Here is a 15,985-nt window from a genome sequence, read left to right as displayed (position 1 = left end):
CTGCTTGAAGAGAGACAGAAATAATTAAGGAAAAAAAAAAATCCCTCCCCTCCCCCCGCCCGAATAATCATAATATATTGAAATTTCCCAAAGTCTAGTCAGCTGCAAAAAATAAATGTTTTTTGGTGCTAAAGGATCATGTTGCAGAAGCGTGTGACTGCAAGACCTAGATTCCTTTCCCTGTTTCCCCGTCTCTTTCCTTTGGTGTTTTTTAGCATTATTATTTGTTTTGGGAGGGGAAAAATCATCTTCGCTTCAGTCTCTTGCTAGAGGTCCAGACTGCTTACGTCTGAGCGCCCCTTATCATTTCAGTGAATGGCAATTGCAGCCTTGGTGCTGTTATAGCAATGAAGCTACAGACGTCATTGCCTCCTGTTGGACGTGAGATGTGTCCAAGCATCAGCCCCTTTTGCTTAAGAAAAACTCTTTAACTTCCACGCAGCCGACAGGCAAGCTTTTCTAAGATCCTGTGGAACCAACGTTGTATTGATAGAGTTATATCTTTTTATTTACATATACATACACACATACACAGGTGTGAATGTGTATGTGTGTAAGTACGTATATATAGAGACAGATAAATTAAAGCCGCAGCTATACTGCAAGCTCCTCTAAAATTTCCTGCTCGTCAGAGTAGCTCTCTGCATCGTTTTGTTAAATACAGCCCGGCGGGAAAGCCATCATCAATCAATTTCGGGTAACAAGGAAGACTTGTTGAACACCTTGTTCTCCAGACCCCGGGAAGATGCTGGGCTGCTGGAGCGTGGAAGAGCCAGGATTGTGCCCTGAACTTCACCCACTTGGCAGCAGCTATTCCTAAACAATTTCCCCTCTCCTCCCCTGCCTCTTTGCCTCTCGGACTGATTGAGAATCTGCTCTTTAAAGTTGATCTGAAGGGGAAAGCAGAGACGAGCTTGTGCATAGTTTGGAGGGTAAGTTGTGTCCTCGCCCCCTCCTCCCCTCACCTCCGCTAACAAATACCCTCTAGCAAGCTTTGAAATCCGCCTGTAAAGGGGGCAGGTCGGGGGCGCCGGGGGAGGGGACGGGACTCCCCAGGGGAGCGGCACATCTTGCTCGCAGAGCCGAAAGGGTTACACAGGGAGCGAGGAAGACCGGCTGCGGGGGTACTGACTCGGCGGCGGAGTTCGCAAGGTGCGAGTTGCGGGTGCCTGCTGCCAGCCGGCTGCGGCGCCCCGCAGCCCCGCTCGCTCCGCTCCGCTCCCGCAGGTGTCGGGCGGGGTGGCCGCAGCCCCCGCCGGCAGCCCCCGGGGAGTCCAGGATCTCCGGCTCCCAGAGCACATGACCCCTGCAGGGAATTTTGCCTCCCTGCACCTGCAGGCTCTTCTCATCCCTCCTCCTCTGCTCCTGGTTTTCTTTTTAATCCTCCCGTTCCCCCCGCTCTCCATACACCACCACCCCCCTTCCAACTCCCCCCACCCCCATCCATTCAGCTTTTACCTCCCCCCCCTTTTTTTTTTTTTTTGTAAACCAGAAGGAATCACAGCAGAGGGAAATAATATCAATCAGCTCCCTCCTTCCTCCCCCCCCACCCCCCCCCCCCCCCCATTAAAAGGAAAAAATAACACCACCTGCTAACATTTGGAAAAGCAGCAGAGGACCATTACCTCTATCTTTAATTTTCACTCACACACTCAGATGAATAAGCAAGGAAGGGGGAGACCTCAGCAGCCCCTCCAGACGTGGGGCTGAATTGATGGGATTGTGATTTGTAGGATTTCTCCACTTAGTCCCTGCCTCCTACTTGCTCTCCAGCCACTCCAAAGTCTCTTCCCCTCTCTTTAAGCAGCGATTTCTTTCAATCTCTCTCTTTCCCTCCCTGTGTCTCTCTCCCTTCACACTCTCCCTCTCTCTCTACATACACTCATCTCCCCGGAGAGAGAGAGAGGAGAAACTCAACTCCCAAACACCGACCAGATGTCGAAGAAACGCAAAGCCCTGGAGGGCGGCGGAGCCCCGCTCCCCCCCGAGGACCCCAGAGCCTGCTTTGGGGCCGGCGAGGAGCAAGGTAGGGCGGCGGAGGCCTGCAGGTGGCCGGGCGGCCGGCGGCTGGCAGCCCACGGCACGGCGGGGACGTGCCGGCCTGGCCGGCCTCCTGCAGCCCACCCACACCGGGGTGCCCTGGGCCCTGAGGCCGGGCGCAGAGCTGCGGGGCTGCTCCCACCGCGGCCACGCCGAACTCGTGCACGGGGGAAGGGGGTGAGTGAGGGTGGCCGAGGGGAATGGCAGGTCTGCCAGGCAGCCCAGGCTCCCTTCCCTACTGCAGTTTGTCACTGGCATAGGCGCAGCCGGAGTGCCTCATTGATTTGTAGCTGGTGGAAATGGGTTTGCGGGGCACTCCTAGCCGGGGCAGCGGATGAGCTATGGGCCCCTCACATACGCGTCGTGGCTTTGCCTGGGTCCGGCGTACTCCCGCAAGCCCCCGTCCCTGGTATGGTTTCAGGTGCGTCACGCTGGGGCTTCGAACGCCTCTCTTGTAGCGCACTTTGCACCCAGCTAAAGTTGGTTTTGCTGTAATTTTCAAGCTCCAAGTGTTTGTGGTGAAAGCTGTTCCGCACTTTTTTGACAAAATAATATGAATATAGCAGCCGCGTGGTGTAAAATCAGCTGTGCGCACAAGTGTGAGGGAGTTCTGCAGCCGAATTTCTTGTTGTTCAGCCAGCCCGGTGGGTTCCCTTCCTTTGTGTTTATTTTAACAAAGTGGGCCCAGATGAGCCAAGCTGAGCTACAGGGCTTTGGGCTGGTGGCTGTAATGCAGAGAGGAGAGGAAAATACTGGTTGGATTCAGAGCAGTGTTTCAGGCTGTTGCGAGTGGCTGTGGAGGGAGATGGTGGGTGTGTGGTGGGTTCGGATAACGGTGTGAGTGTGTCTCTGTGCATGCTCGAATTCAGAAACATGGTGTTTTTGCCTGGGCAGGTGTACACCGAGCAGGGAGGGATGGCATTGAGTGTGTTTTCCAACATGGAGTCTGTGGCCCTTTTTGTAAATGATGTGAAAGATCGTAATGTCACAAATCACCTACGTCGTGAAATTCCCTTACCACCATGGATGTGTCTGCTTTTGCAAGGAAATATTTCCAGCACAGTGGTTGGTGTGTTCTTCTGGTTTCATTAGAAAGGAGCACTGAAATTCACCATTTCTCTCAAAAGATATGGTTTAGGGTTTATGTGGTTGTTGGTTTTTAATTGCTTGGCTCTCCCACAAGAAAATAGCATGTTTATATTGTCTTGCCATTTCTCTGCTTAAGACTAATCTTGACATGGGAGGGATATTTTCAAACCTTATCAATGACTTTATATACATGACAGCATTCAATGTTTTTGCAATGTGGAATTTTGCTGTTAGTAACCTGGAAAATCTTACCTCCTTGTCAGCAATAGAGGAGGTTAAATACAGGCAGGGTATTCAGCAGAGATTCAGCATTCAGAAAGTTTGGTATAGATTACATGTAATTTTAATTTAAATACATGCCAGTAGTGGGTGTAGAAGCACCTTACATGTTATTGTGATGCAGTGATGCTTGCCCGTTAGATTTTTTTTAAGTGCCTTTTTTTTTTTTTTTAACTCCACAATAATATTTTCTGTAACACATCTGGTTATGTAACAAGAAACAGAAAACATAATATAACTTTAACACAGGATTGTTCCTTCTCTTGATTTCAGTATACAAAAAACAAATGAAATGGAGAGTGAAAAAATACTTGATAAAGTATTGATGTGTATCTAAAAGGAGTAAATTAGGTATTATTTTCCTCATAAGGGGACGCAATGTATTTTGTAAATCAGACAGATTGAAAACTCGTGTTTTGCACCTAGATAATCCAGGGTTTTGTCTTTCCTATTCTAGTAAATAATGGAATTAGGCAAAAAAGTAGTTTTATTTCTGAGCTTAAATATATTTTTGTGAACTTCTATTCTGTTTATTTTCTTCCTCCTATTTTACAAGAAGGAATGTTGCTCGTTAATTACATTGTCTGTGCCTATGTAACTGTAGAAACCATTAAGAGTGTGCAATGTATCACAGTCTTGTAGGGAATGTATTTTTGTGTAAGATGGTGGGTGTGAGACTTTCTTAAGGCATGAGATAGGAAGTTTGTTTTTTTTTAATTCAGCTTAATAAAAATGCATCTTACTATGAAACATTGTGGTCTTCCAGCAGGTTTATTACCTCTGTGGAGAAGGCATACTTGCTAAATTTTGAGGGTAGGTGTGTAGTGTTTGCCTGGAAGTATGGAGAAACCATGTAACACATGGGGTTTAGCGTTAAAATGTGTGTGCATTGGGAGCGCGGGAGGCAGGGAAGGCAAAATGGGCATAAGTAAACCAAGGGAAGAAAAACAGAGAGCTCAGATTTCTGGAGGCTGCCAAATCCTGTATTCCTGCAGAAGCTGAATGCAGAAGCCCGGCTGTCCTCAGCTAACGAGGTGACTTCTTTCAGTGACAGAAGCGTGAATGAGTGAGAGCCTGGATCCAGGTCTGCCACATTACTCTTCTATGTTAGCTGGTCAGGTGAGAGCAGGTGTTGCCAGCACGGGAGTCTCAGACCCTTTTGAGGGTCTGCACTTCTGTTTTTAAATATTAAGAGAGTGGGGACTAATTCTTAGCTGCTCTATACTGTGCTGGATATTTGGCCAACTGAAGTATGTGCTTGCAGAGTTTCATTCAGCTCTTGCTTATCCTCACTTGGCAAAGCTGTGGGTGGATAGACACTATGTAGGCCACAATACAGATTTCTCAAACTTCCTTTGTGTGGCTTTGTTTTTATTCTCCTTCAAGGTGTTTTATGAGGACTCTGTAATCCATACTGTAACCTTGCCTTTTTATTGTGGACTCTGATGCCATACATTTCAGCCTCACTGGTGTGGAGAGGAGATGAGGGATGGGGCTGCTCTGTGTCTCCCACCTTCTCAGCAACAACAGCCTGAACCTCTCTGATTCAAGGCACTTCACTGCTTCACCTTATTAAGGGGTAGGCTCATAAGGCTCATTCCCATAATCTCCAAAGGCACACTGGCATCGTTTGGGGAGAATTCAGGTTCTTACTTGAGCTGAATTGCTTCTCAGAGGTGCCTCTTTTTTGTACCTTGATTGTCCGTAAAGCTTAGGGTAACTACACTGGTTTATTTGTTCCAATTAAAGTAGCAGGAATTCCAGCAAGGCTGATAAGGTCCTAGCAGAGAAACCAGATATGGTTGTTCAGTGTGATACCAAGCATGGAGGAGGTGGGATTTGTCTGTTGAAACTCAGCTCTCTGCACTCCCTTTGTAGTCAGGAAGCAGAACATTTCTAGGGATCAATTCATCTCTTCCTGAAGTGGAAGTCTACATTTAGTCAGCAGAATCAGATCTGAGAAGTGCTGTTTCTGCCAATTGAATATAAAAGTAGTCGAAACATCTAGCATGGATGTAGACAGCTGTATTTCAGCAGATGACTCCTGACTTTTGACCAGATCTTTCAGACTTCAGTGCAAGTCAAATGACAAAGATATTTTTCAGCTGAATTTGAACCAGAGGACTTCCCTTCTGGAATAACCCTTTTGCTCAAAATTGTAGCACAAAAAAACTGAAGAAGGGTCCTCTTTCTGTGTATTACTTTTTTCTATGAATGTGTTGAAAGCTAGTCTAGAAGATGTGAAAACAGAGGGTGTTGGTTTAAAAATAAACAAATAAAATATGAGCAGTTCTCAGGACCAAATGCAATATGATCTTGTGCCTAAATTATACAGTAATGCTGCTCACAATTTTCCAGTGGTTTCTGGATAGAGTGCAATTCAGTATTTTGGAAATTTTCTTGCAGAGATTTTTGAGCATGATGGATTCAAGGAAGTAGTAATCTGTAAATTCTCATTGGACTGCTCTTTCTCAATTTGCATTTTATATGAAGATAAATGAATGCATTTCTTCCACTTCCCCTGAGGTCCAGTTGTTCAAATGGTCTCCATTGTCACATATATGAGTTATAGTTGAGAATTTTCTGTGCTTTACAAAACTGGTCTCTAAAGAGAGAATTGTTGCAAAACTCTTCTAGAGGCAAAGTTGAACTCTTGTTTGCCCACAAGTAACTTTTAAGATGTGATTGCTTTTTTCTTATTTCAATGGTACTGACCATTTGCATAGAAGTTAATCATGTGCATAAGAAAATGTTTTCAAGATTTTGATGATCTTAGCTATTATTAATCAAAGGTCTCTTGAGGGTCACTTCTATGCAAGGGATACTTCCCTAGTAATTAGTAGGGGGAGCAGTTTATACTAAACTATCTTCTCTGACTAACACTTGATTTTTGTGACTACTAATCATTCACATTTGTCTTGAAACTTGATATTAAGTTCTGATTATTAATAAATCTTAATTTGGCATCATCAGGGACAGGAAACCAAGTTCTGGCTGTTATTGAAGGCTTACATTGATGTAATGACAATCAGACTTGCACCCAACTTCTGAATTACAGTTTTCCAAATACTGTCTTTTCAATACAATTAGCTAGAGTATTTATTTCATTTGTTTTTTTATTAAGCAAGTGAATACTGTGATTCCTTAGAGCTCTGAACACTGTAGATGATATTCATGTTTCTCTGAGGCAGGTAGAAAAGCAAAGCAGTTCTTCCCTTGGCAGTTCTTCACTTGTGTGTGTGATTTGTGACTTCAGTTTCTCACATAATTACTTTTCTCCATCCTCTGTGTCCTGACCATTCTTTTCTTTCCACTTAGCTTCTGATCCCTGAAACAAACAAGCCCTCTCTGGATCATACTCTGGAAGATCTGGCTAATCAGAGTTTAGGTGTTTAGTGACAGAAACTTATGTGTTTGTGAGGGCATGGGAAAGGGAAGGGAATTATTGTACAGCTTGGGTTTTTTGCCGATTGTGTAATAGCACAGAAAGAAGTGATCCTTTCGACTCCATTCACAGGAAGAAGTTTGTGTCACCAGAAAAAAAAAAAAAGAAGAAAGAATTGCATCAACAGCTTATTAAGGGTTTTGTTAATGGAAAAGAAACCATGCTTTCCAAAGCTGATTAGCTCAATGGTTACTGATAATTTCCTGTGTTTAATTTTTTTTTTTGTAATCTCTTTCTTCTAAGAGTCAAGGATCTGCCTTCCAGATGCTCTGAACCATCTATGGGGTCTAACTTTTTCAGAGGATCAGATTTAATGTGCTGAAAAAGATGACAGTTTATCAACTTCCTTCAATTTATGTGAAGCTGAAAACTGAGAATGGTGGAAAAATGTGAAGCTAAAGAGAATTCAAACTGGGCAGAGAGATCAGGGGCAAGTGTATGTGCTGTTGTTGGAACAGTGTCATAAGCGTTCTCTGGAAAAAATACCATCCTCAGGCATTGCTGCTGATGTGCCTTCCCATCCACTGTGCCATAAAGGCTGTTGAGGACTGTTTCTTCTCCCACTTTTTTTAGAGAGGTGTGCTAGTGTGTGCCTCAGTATAAGTTTATGAGTCTTGTTTGAAGTACAATACAAAGAGCAATTCTTGAGCATTTTGCTGAGTTGCGTTTTCGTGTAGAAGGGGCCTTTTCTGCCCAGCAGTGCAGTACTGCCTGGTACAGCTTGGTCTTTAGCTGCTGCTAGCAAGTCTTGAGGTCACTACCTGCATTCTAGGGGGAAAAAGCTATCCCAGCTGACGTGAAAAGGCAGAGCCATACGGAAAGGGGTGATATTTTAAGTACCTGACATAGTTGCTTTGCTTGGAAGGTATGACTTTGGGGAAATTGCCAACTTGCCCTATAAATAAATTTATCCAAACATTTAAAAAGTGGAGATGACTTTTTAATTATTTGTGGGCACTTAGATATTTCAGCTATGCTGGTCATGTAGCATGAATGGTAATGCTACAAAAACACCCAGTGAGACAGGAATCGTAATTTCAGCAAAAAAAGCAGTGAAGAAGTCTCCTGAGTAGCTATTAAAAATGGTGCTTTGGTTAAATAACCAGCATTTCAAGGACAAACTTATCTTGAAGCTTTATGGTAACTGTTTGAGACTCTGCTTTGGGTTCCATGAAGTTGCAGAGTAGTTCTCTTGATGACAGTGCTGTAGCCTCATTTCCATCTGTGTGAGGGGAAAATGCCCATCCTGGCTGGCCCCAGCTCACAGATGGTGATACTTCAGTGTACTAGGAAGTGTTAATGTAGCAACTGCTGTTAAATGGAATAAAGTTGTGCAGTTGGCCGAGTCCGTACCTGGTGGTTGCTCTCTCTCTACCTGGCGAGGCAATGGGGAAAGAGCAGCTATGAAAATGACCTTCAATGAAGACATCCTCCAGAGCCTGAGTGGCCTTCCAGAGAGGATGAGGACTAGTCTTTGGAGAGCCTGGTCCTCAGCTGGCCTCAGGTGTTCCCCTGACTGGTCAGGTGCTGCCTGGGAAATGGAGAACCCTGGCTGACATCCTTGATTTGGGATGCCTCCTCACACTTGAAGAAAAAGCTAAATAGGGAGGCCAGTATAAAGGGGAGAGAATTATAAAGGAAGTGAAACAAAAAATGTAAAAGCTTTGCAGGTTTCCTTTTACTTCAGGTAGAATGGAAATATATGTGAATCTCCTGGATTTACTAGGAATGCATTGCATTGTTTTTGTTTGGTTTTTCATAGGCATTTTCCTCCTTCTGCAAATAAATAAATAAATAAATGAAATTGCTTCTCCATTCCTGTTCAGTAAAGGAATGTGCATCTACCCTTACCATGATATGTCTGAGGGCGAGTCCTAATCCCCTGTTATAGTGTCCACATTCACCTGCTCACTCTGTGTTGACAGGAAGATGAGTTATATTGATGATACCACCTTGGATGGTTTCTGAACATATCTGAGTCCAGTGCTTCTATGAGGGAAGAGAGGAGAGATGCAAAAGGCAAGCACCATGAAAATGAAGATTTGTTTATTTTTTAAAGGCATTGTGTTGTTAATATACAAGAATAGAAACTCTAATCTCTAATGAAGCACTTGTTCATTAATGAAGTCACTAAGTGTTTTCAGCCTGTGGCCCTAAAGTTTCTGTACTATTTGAGCATAATCCTATTTTTAAGTTACTAATGATAATGTAGAAAGCTTGGCAACTCAACGAGCAACAGTTGTGGCTTTATGCTGGAGGAGAAGAGAGATGCTGTCTGGGTGTGATGGGCTAGAATACAGTTGGTTTGTGTGTTTATCACTTCAGTCCCAGTGTGATGGCTACAAATGTTGATATTTAAGGTGTGCCCACACATTGGGTGATTGAACTTGTGCTCCTAAGTCCATTCCTAGTATATCTGATCACATATGGAATGAGCAGCTGTATTTCAGGTGTCAAGCTGAATTAAAGCCACCCAAACTGTGTTTTACTTGAGTACTGTATTAGAGCTGAGGGGCAGCTGGTAATGGATTGATTCTTACATTGTTTTTCAGTTTGTGTTGGGCCCAGATATAATATGGGAAAGTTAAAACCAGTACAATATGGATAAGAGGTGGAGGAGTCATATATGATAGCACTATGAAGTAATAGTTATAACAAATAGCTCTTTTCTCATAGTCATGATTATGCCTTTGTTTTAGTCTCATGTTAGGTTAGAGTAACAGATCTGACTGTTCTGTATGCAATCGGGTTGGCTTTCTAGGCTTTGCCCATTTCAAGAAAGATTTATTTTTCACTTTTACTGTTTATTCACCTGCATTTTTTTTCTGTTATACTTCCTTTAGTATAGATACAGCCAAGACAGGCTTATGTGATAATTATTATTCAGGCTTTGCAGATCTGCTCTGTACGTTGTTAATCACTTTCCAATGTTATGTTTTGGAACTAAAGATTGCAAATGAGTAAGTTTAGATGGTACATCTCTGTTTTAACAAACAGGATTTGTCCATGCAAGCTCTCCAGCTGTCTTTGGGGAAAAAAGCTAATGACTTATAGGTGGAGTTCAGCTTTGTGTGACTTGGCCATAAGTGGGACTAGGAGCATTCCCACCTAGAGGCTGTACAGAAATGATTGGATCAGTGGCCTTCCTACTGCTTTTCAGCTCTTTTGTGCCATCTATATAAGACTGCAGGAGTACTTGTGGTCTCTTTCAAGGGCCAACCTAACACAGGTTCCCAGAGCTGCATTGTGGGAAGTCTTTTCTGGGAAGTGATAACTAACAGCTTAACGTGCCTGCAGAGCATGAAGAGTGTCCTCAGTTGTGTGGAGTGAGCTGCGGACTGTTCTCTCTTCTTCATTGATCTTCCTTGACTTCTTAAAAACCTCAGTAATTTCTTGGAAACATGAGAAATGTTGTGCAGGCCAATTTTTGCATTTGTTAACTCCAGCCCCTTGCCTACAGTATATTGGAGATGTGTAGGGGGATAGAATATAAGAAAATGAAGGTAGTATAGAAAGTAATCTTGCCCCTAAGGAGTTGCAGCTGGGCTAATTATTAAAGAGTAGGAGCAGGCCTGACTTTAACAGGCCACAGCTGTAGCCAATAAGAAGAGTGTTATAAAAGAATGGGTTGGCTGGTTGAGGGGGAACTGGAGTCAGTTGGCTACTGCAAGAAGAAGGAAGAGTCAGTGCTTAGAGGAGCTGTCTATGAGAAACATCAAGGAGGTAGGAAACTCTAGCAATAAGGAGACAGCAATATGGAACCTTTGCAATATAATGACAACAGAGATGTTGGTGGATTTTTTTGTTTGTTTTGCTTAATTTTCTTCAGAGTAATTGAAGAACTGCAGCATTTTCTTGCAATGAAACTTGTGATTCCAGGAGATGGTGCTGTGGCCCATGTACGGTTTTGAGTTGAGTCATTTGGATTGCATTAGGTTCTGGTCAAGGTACCTGAAAAAGGTTCATTCTTAGTATCCAGGTATTTCTCTGCAGATGGGCATATTTGAATGTTGGCTGTTATTGTATTACTTGTCCTTTGACTTGCAGAGCCTGTTAGTTTCAAACTGTATATGCTTCCCTTGGCACTTGAAAGTGGGACACTTGGGATTTCAGTGCCATATGCAAGAACCACTTGCTGAGGTTTAGGCAAGGAGTTGAAGGTGCACAGGAGACACAAGAACCTGACCAGATGAAGGGCCTATAGCTGGCACACTGAGAATGCCATTGCATAGCCCTGCAGATTCAAAACTGCATGGGAAGATAACTGTGACCTAGCCACACACCTTCCTTTGCCATGTCTGGGGGGAGGAGATTCACTGCAGTTCGTCTGCAATGATAGTTTAAAAGCTGCAGGTCATCATCATTTTCTCTTTGCTCTGTGAAATACAAAGCCACAGTCTTGGCTAGTGGTAGCTAGTATTTGCAAAGAAACCTGCATGTACGCCTCTGCCAATGCTGCAGATCTAGCTTTGGAGAAGATTTTCATGAAGATGTGAGGCTGCTAAATTGAGGGAAGGGGTAGATTAGCACTGGGAAGAGACCAATGTATATGCTGTATTGGGGGGTTTTGAAGGACCAAAGCATCTAGATAATCCTTAACCTAGGCCTCAGAAGCTAATGATGTAAGTGGCTTCTCATATGCCACTGCCACATTCTCACAGAATGCTATTGACAGATGCCATTCATTCTGCAACTGCAATCCAGGCACTGGGTGCTCCCGAGATTTTCTTTGGCAGGACTATGTCTTGTTCCCTTCTCATTCCCAGGTAACTGGACAGTAATTAGGAAAAGGCTGTGCCTCACTGGTTTTTAAAGGCAGAAGATACGTGACACTTAACCTTTTTGAAATCATTAAAGAATTATAGCAGTCATTTTTGGCTGGGAAAACTGCAGTATAAGCAGTGCTAATCCTAAAGCATTATGTATTTTTAATTTGGGATTATAATAGGCTAGGATAGGAAGAAGAGAAAATTGTAAAGCTTAACGGTGGAGGAATATTTAATTTTTATTCAGGAGACTTTTTGGCAAAAATCCCCTGGATTTGCACAGAACCTACAGATTTAAGATGTCTTTGCACAGCCAGAGGCTGAGATCATGGCTGTCTAACTACAGTTGGATATTCTCATATCTGCCAAGTTTAGCCTTAAATAAATAAATGAATAAAAGGTCATGCTTCATGCTTTGTTCAAACTCTTGAAATGGTTCTAACTTAATATTCTAGAGGACAGTGACCTCCCTTTGAAGATTCTGTCCTCCTGCTCAAAATCCTGCATGGAACTAAGAAAGTAGATGTTTAAATGAAGCCATGAAATGTCTGAAGGTACTTTCTGGAATCCCTTTAAATGACCCTGGTTCAAGAAATATGCCTTACTTACTGCCAGGAGTGTAGTAAAGTCAGTCACTGGAAATCTATTAGTTGTGGGCAATTGCAAGCACGTTACCCAAAATTAACCCACAAAAAAGAAAATTAACACAGTTAAGAGTAGTTCTTGCCAGAGAAAGATGAACAAATAGGAGCAGAAGCTGAGTGGGAAGCTTCTAGCAGCAGGAGGAGGGAACTGTAAAGATCATCTGTTCAGACATGCTTTTTTATTTCTCCCCCCGCAAGTCCCCAGGTATCTCTCTCTCACTGGTGATTTTAAAGACATAGATGCGAATATACCTAATAGCTACTGTGAAATCTGTATTAACAATCAACTAGCCAGGAGGCAGTTTTCAAGGACCACTGTGATTGAGGGTAATGTTTTTACAATGAGGTCATGTCCAAAGGCAGCCTCAGCTGATGGCAAACTTGTATTTGAGCACTGAATAAGCGCCTTGTCTTGCGTGGTCCCTGCTCCAGAGAGGCTGTAATCTAATAAATCTGGCACACACATCTGGCTATATTTTTTAATTGCTAATTTTATGGGGTTTGGGTTTGTTTTTATTGTGTGTTTGAAGTTATTGTGTTCTTCTTTCTTTACCTCCCTCTGTTTACTCATCTCTTCTCTTAATACTTCAGCAAGCTAGTTTTGTGAAAATGCTTTTTTTTGACTCACAGAGGTACTATCAAGTTGTGTGAAGACAAACACGAGATCAACAGAAGGGAAGAAGCAAATGGGGCAGAGTGTTTTCTGGTAGGTCTGCAAAGAGAGTAGGAAGCCTGGTCTGCTTGCATTTGTCTTCTCCTTTATTCACAATTTTCTCATAAAATTTCCCTTTTCCTCAGAAATGCCCATCTCTGTGAAAGTTCAGCATCTGTGCTCTGTGATGCTGTCGCTGTTCAAATGGCAGGACGGGGAGGAAAGTACCCAAAGGCCAACAAACTCGAGTAGGATTTGGCCAGAGTGTTTTGCATGGATACCTGCAAGCCAAAAAGCTGAGGAAAAATGTCTCGCCTTGTGCTGTGTTCATAGTGATGGTAAACCACAGAGTGTCTCACGTGGCATTTTGTGAGCTCCAAAGCAATGAGCTGTGTTTCCAAGTACCTACAGGCACTTCAGGTCTTTGCAAGCTTGTAGTGGCTTGAATGACACCAGTTAGTTGGTACAAATTAAAATGTGAAATAGCTCATAGCTCTTTCCAGTATGGTGAGGTGGTTCTTTGTACTATGTTACCATTTGAAGGTGACTCTTCACTGAGTTTAATATCCAATCTCCTTTTAATAAAACCAAAAGTCAATATACATAAATTCTTTTTTGATCAACCTTTCTATTTGAAACTAAATTTATTTTAAAATAACCAAATGTTCTTAGTATTTTAGTCTGCTGTGACAAGTTTTTGTACTCCCTCCTAAAAAGAGAAACTCATTGACTCATTAAAACCTTTCTGGGAGTACTTAGACACACCTTTTGTTTGCCAAAAGAATGTGTTTTAGGGTGGTTGGGTTTTTGTTTATTTTCTGCTGCCTACTGAATATAGTCTAAGGGAAACAAAACCCACTTCTTCATCAAGAAGAATGGTTTACTGGTGGGGTTTGTTTTTTGGTTGTTTTTTTTTTTCTTGAGTGGTCTTCTTTTTTGGGGGGAGGTGGTAGTGTTTGTTAACTATAAAAAAAATTACAAAAATTTTAAAAATTTTTGTACATTCCATGCAAAAGAATTTAGAAAAAGATAATGAACGTAGGTAAGTGTTACCGAGGAGGACACCAATAAGGCTGTAGTAGTACAAGTTTACTGTAGAGTTGTGTTTGAGCAGTGGAGCTCTTTGTTGCTGGCTGTGGTGCTAAATAAAACATGGAGGAGTTTTCAGCATGGCTCTTGAAACACAAGTTGAATTTTCTTCCTTGCAATAAAGAAAAAAATTATTTTTTAATGCAGATTTATTGAGAGTAGACATCCAGGAAAAAATCCAATCAGCTGTGACTTTATTTTACAGCTTCCTCCACCATATTACTGTTTTTCCAAGTTGTATTATTACTTTTTTAGTTTTTATGTCTAAAATGATCCTCCAAATTCTCTTATGGAACACTGTCTGGGCTCTCCTCCTCTCCAGTTGTTCATGCTTAATTTACAAAATTTGAGTAGTGCTACAAGAACATATAAGCTAATGATTTTCCTTAACTATTTTCTTCCATCCTCCAGATGTATCTGGAATATTACATAGTACAGAAAGTTAATTTTGAAATGAATGAGCTGGGCTGGCCTATATAAATTCTTTAACTACTTGGATATCAGCTGAGGGAAAAATCATGTCAGGTCATCAGTGGAAACTGCTGGCACAGCTCTGATTTGCAGGAACTTTTCGTTCTCTTAAACTTTCTCATTTTATTAGAAAATCAGTGACATTAAGTAAGTGCATAAAAGGGGGTTTCATGGTGGTTCAACAGTTGTTGCAAGTGCTGTTGAACTGTACAGATATGGTACCGGGGGTCACTAGAGATGGAATATGTCTGGAGCATGGTATTTGTAAAACTTCAGAAGTTATTTCTGAAGTTCTGTTTTTAATATGCCTACACATCATTGATATCAGGTTAGGTTTATGGGGTTTTTTTTGTGGTTTTTATTGTTGGTGTTTTTGTGGTTTGTTGTTTTTTTCTTGTAAGTAGTTTTTTGTTCCTTAACTGTTGAGCTGTGTCTCAGAAGACTCCACTTATTTTTATTTAAATTATGACCAGATACGATGGGTCTTAGGTTATTATGACCAACCGTTCTGCTGAGGTCAGAAGTTATAAATGTCTTCAGCTATTTCATCAGCTCAGTGAACTTGGAAAAAGCAGATATTCTCTCTTGTAGTCTGTTAATCACTGAAGAGCACAAAGACATCAGGGTGATGCTAAATAGCTCCAAATGTCTCTTTGCGCTGCCTACATGTAATTGTACTTGTACCCATCTTTGTTAATTTTTTTTCTGCTTTTTCAACCTGATAAAAACTCCTCTCCTTCCTCCTTCTCTTTCTAAATCTACCTTGCTTTCTAGAGCATGGACATCTTGTCAGATCTGGGGCTTGGTAAGGGATCAGTTAGGGGGTGAAGAAGGAGAAAGATGAGTTTTGGTGTCAACTCCTTCTTATTCTGTAGACTGAATTTTGTGATTTCTTATACTGGTTTGTTTCATTTGGGCTTTTTTGTTTTGAAATCACTTAAAAGTTTGTCAGGCAGCAGGAAAAAACCCCCTGAATTATCCAGGTGGAGCAGATGATACTTAGTGCGAGTTAAAGTTGTAATGGAAGTATGAGGAAATGGTTACAGGACTGGAGCGGGATATTGGTACAGTTATTTGTAATAATAATTTTAAAAATGTTATATGTTTTTCAAGTCTGAAATCTGTCTGTGGAAAAGCTGCTTTTGTCCCTGTTCTTTTTTCTTACTCTTGAATTCCTCAGCTTGACTATTGGATTTGTATTCTAACTGCAGGCTGTAACTTCTCCATCTGCCAGAAGAGATACTTCTAGTTTCTGGAATCTGTTGAGATTTTTTTTTAATATATTATATTGATATTTAGCTTTCTTTTCCAAATCTAAATTATTAAGTGCAATAATTTGAATTTTAGCATAGCTAAGAATATAATTTTATTTCTGCTATTCACTGCATCCTTGTTGATGTGGTACAGAATATGGTACATTAAATTAAGTTACATCCTTGCATAGGGAAAATTGTTCAAGTTAGAAATACTGCATTGTCCAAAACAATTGGGCTCTGCTTAACTGATCTAG

At 41.9% G+C, this 15,985-nt stretch overlaps 1 protein-coding gene across 4 annotated transcripts in view; it reads left to right on the top strand.

Annotated features, from left to right (window-relative positions):
* The first annotated feature begins 396 nt into the window (after positions 1–396).
* The window catches only part of PDE10A (phosphodiesterase 10A), a 343,399-nt gene continuing 327,810 nt past the window's right edge, over positions 397–15,985 (top strand). For 2 of the 4 annotated variants that reach the window (XM_071430677.1, XM_071430669.1), the window contains exon 1: positions 397–932. Coding sequence is in view for 1 of the 4 variants with exons in the window: in XM_071430696.1 (XP_071286797.1) it covers positions 1,936–2,026 (91 nt within the window). In the remaining 3 variants the exon portion in view is untranslated. Of the gene's footprint in view, positions 933–1,621; positions 2,027–15,985 lie in introns of those variants that run through there. The other 2 variants (XM_071430706.1, XM_071430696.1) reach the window with 2 other exon arrangements.

This window comes from Agelaius tricolor, unplaced genomic scaffold, assembly GCF_023055355.1.
Source record: "Agelaius tricolor isolate 1412-34295 unplaced genomic scaffold, bAgeTri1.0.p SCAF_1, whole genome shotgun sequence".
Taxonomy (NCBI): Eukaryota; Metazoa; Chordata; class Aves; order Passeriformes; family Icteridae; genus Agelaius; species Agelaius tricolor.
Note: the sequence above shows the minus strand (reverse complement) of the source record. Positions and strands in the feature narration are given on the sequence as shown.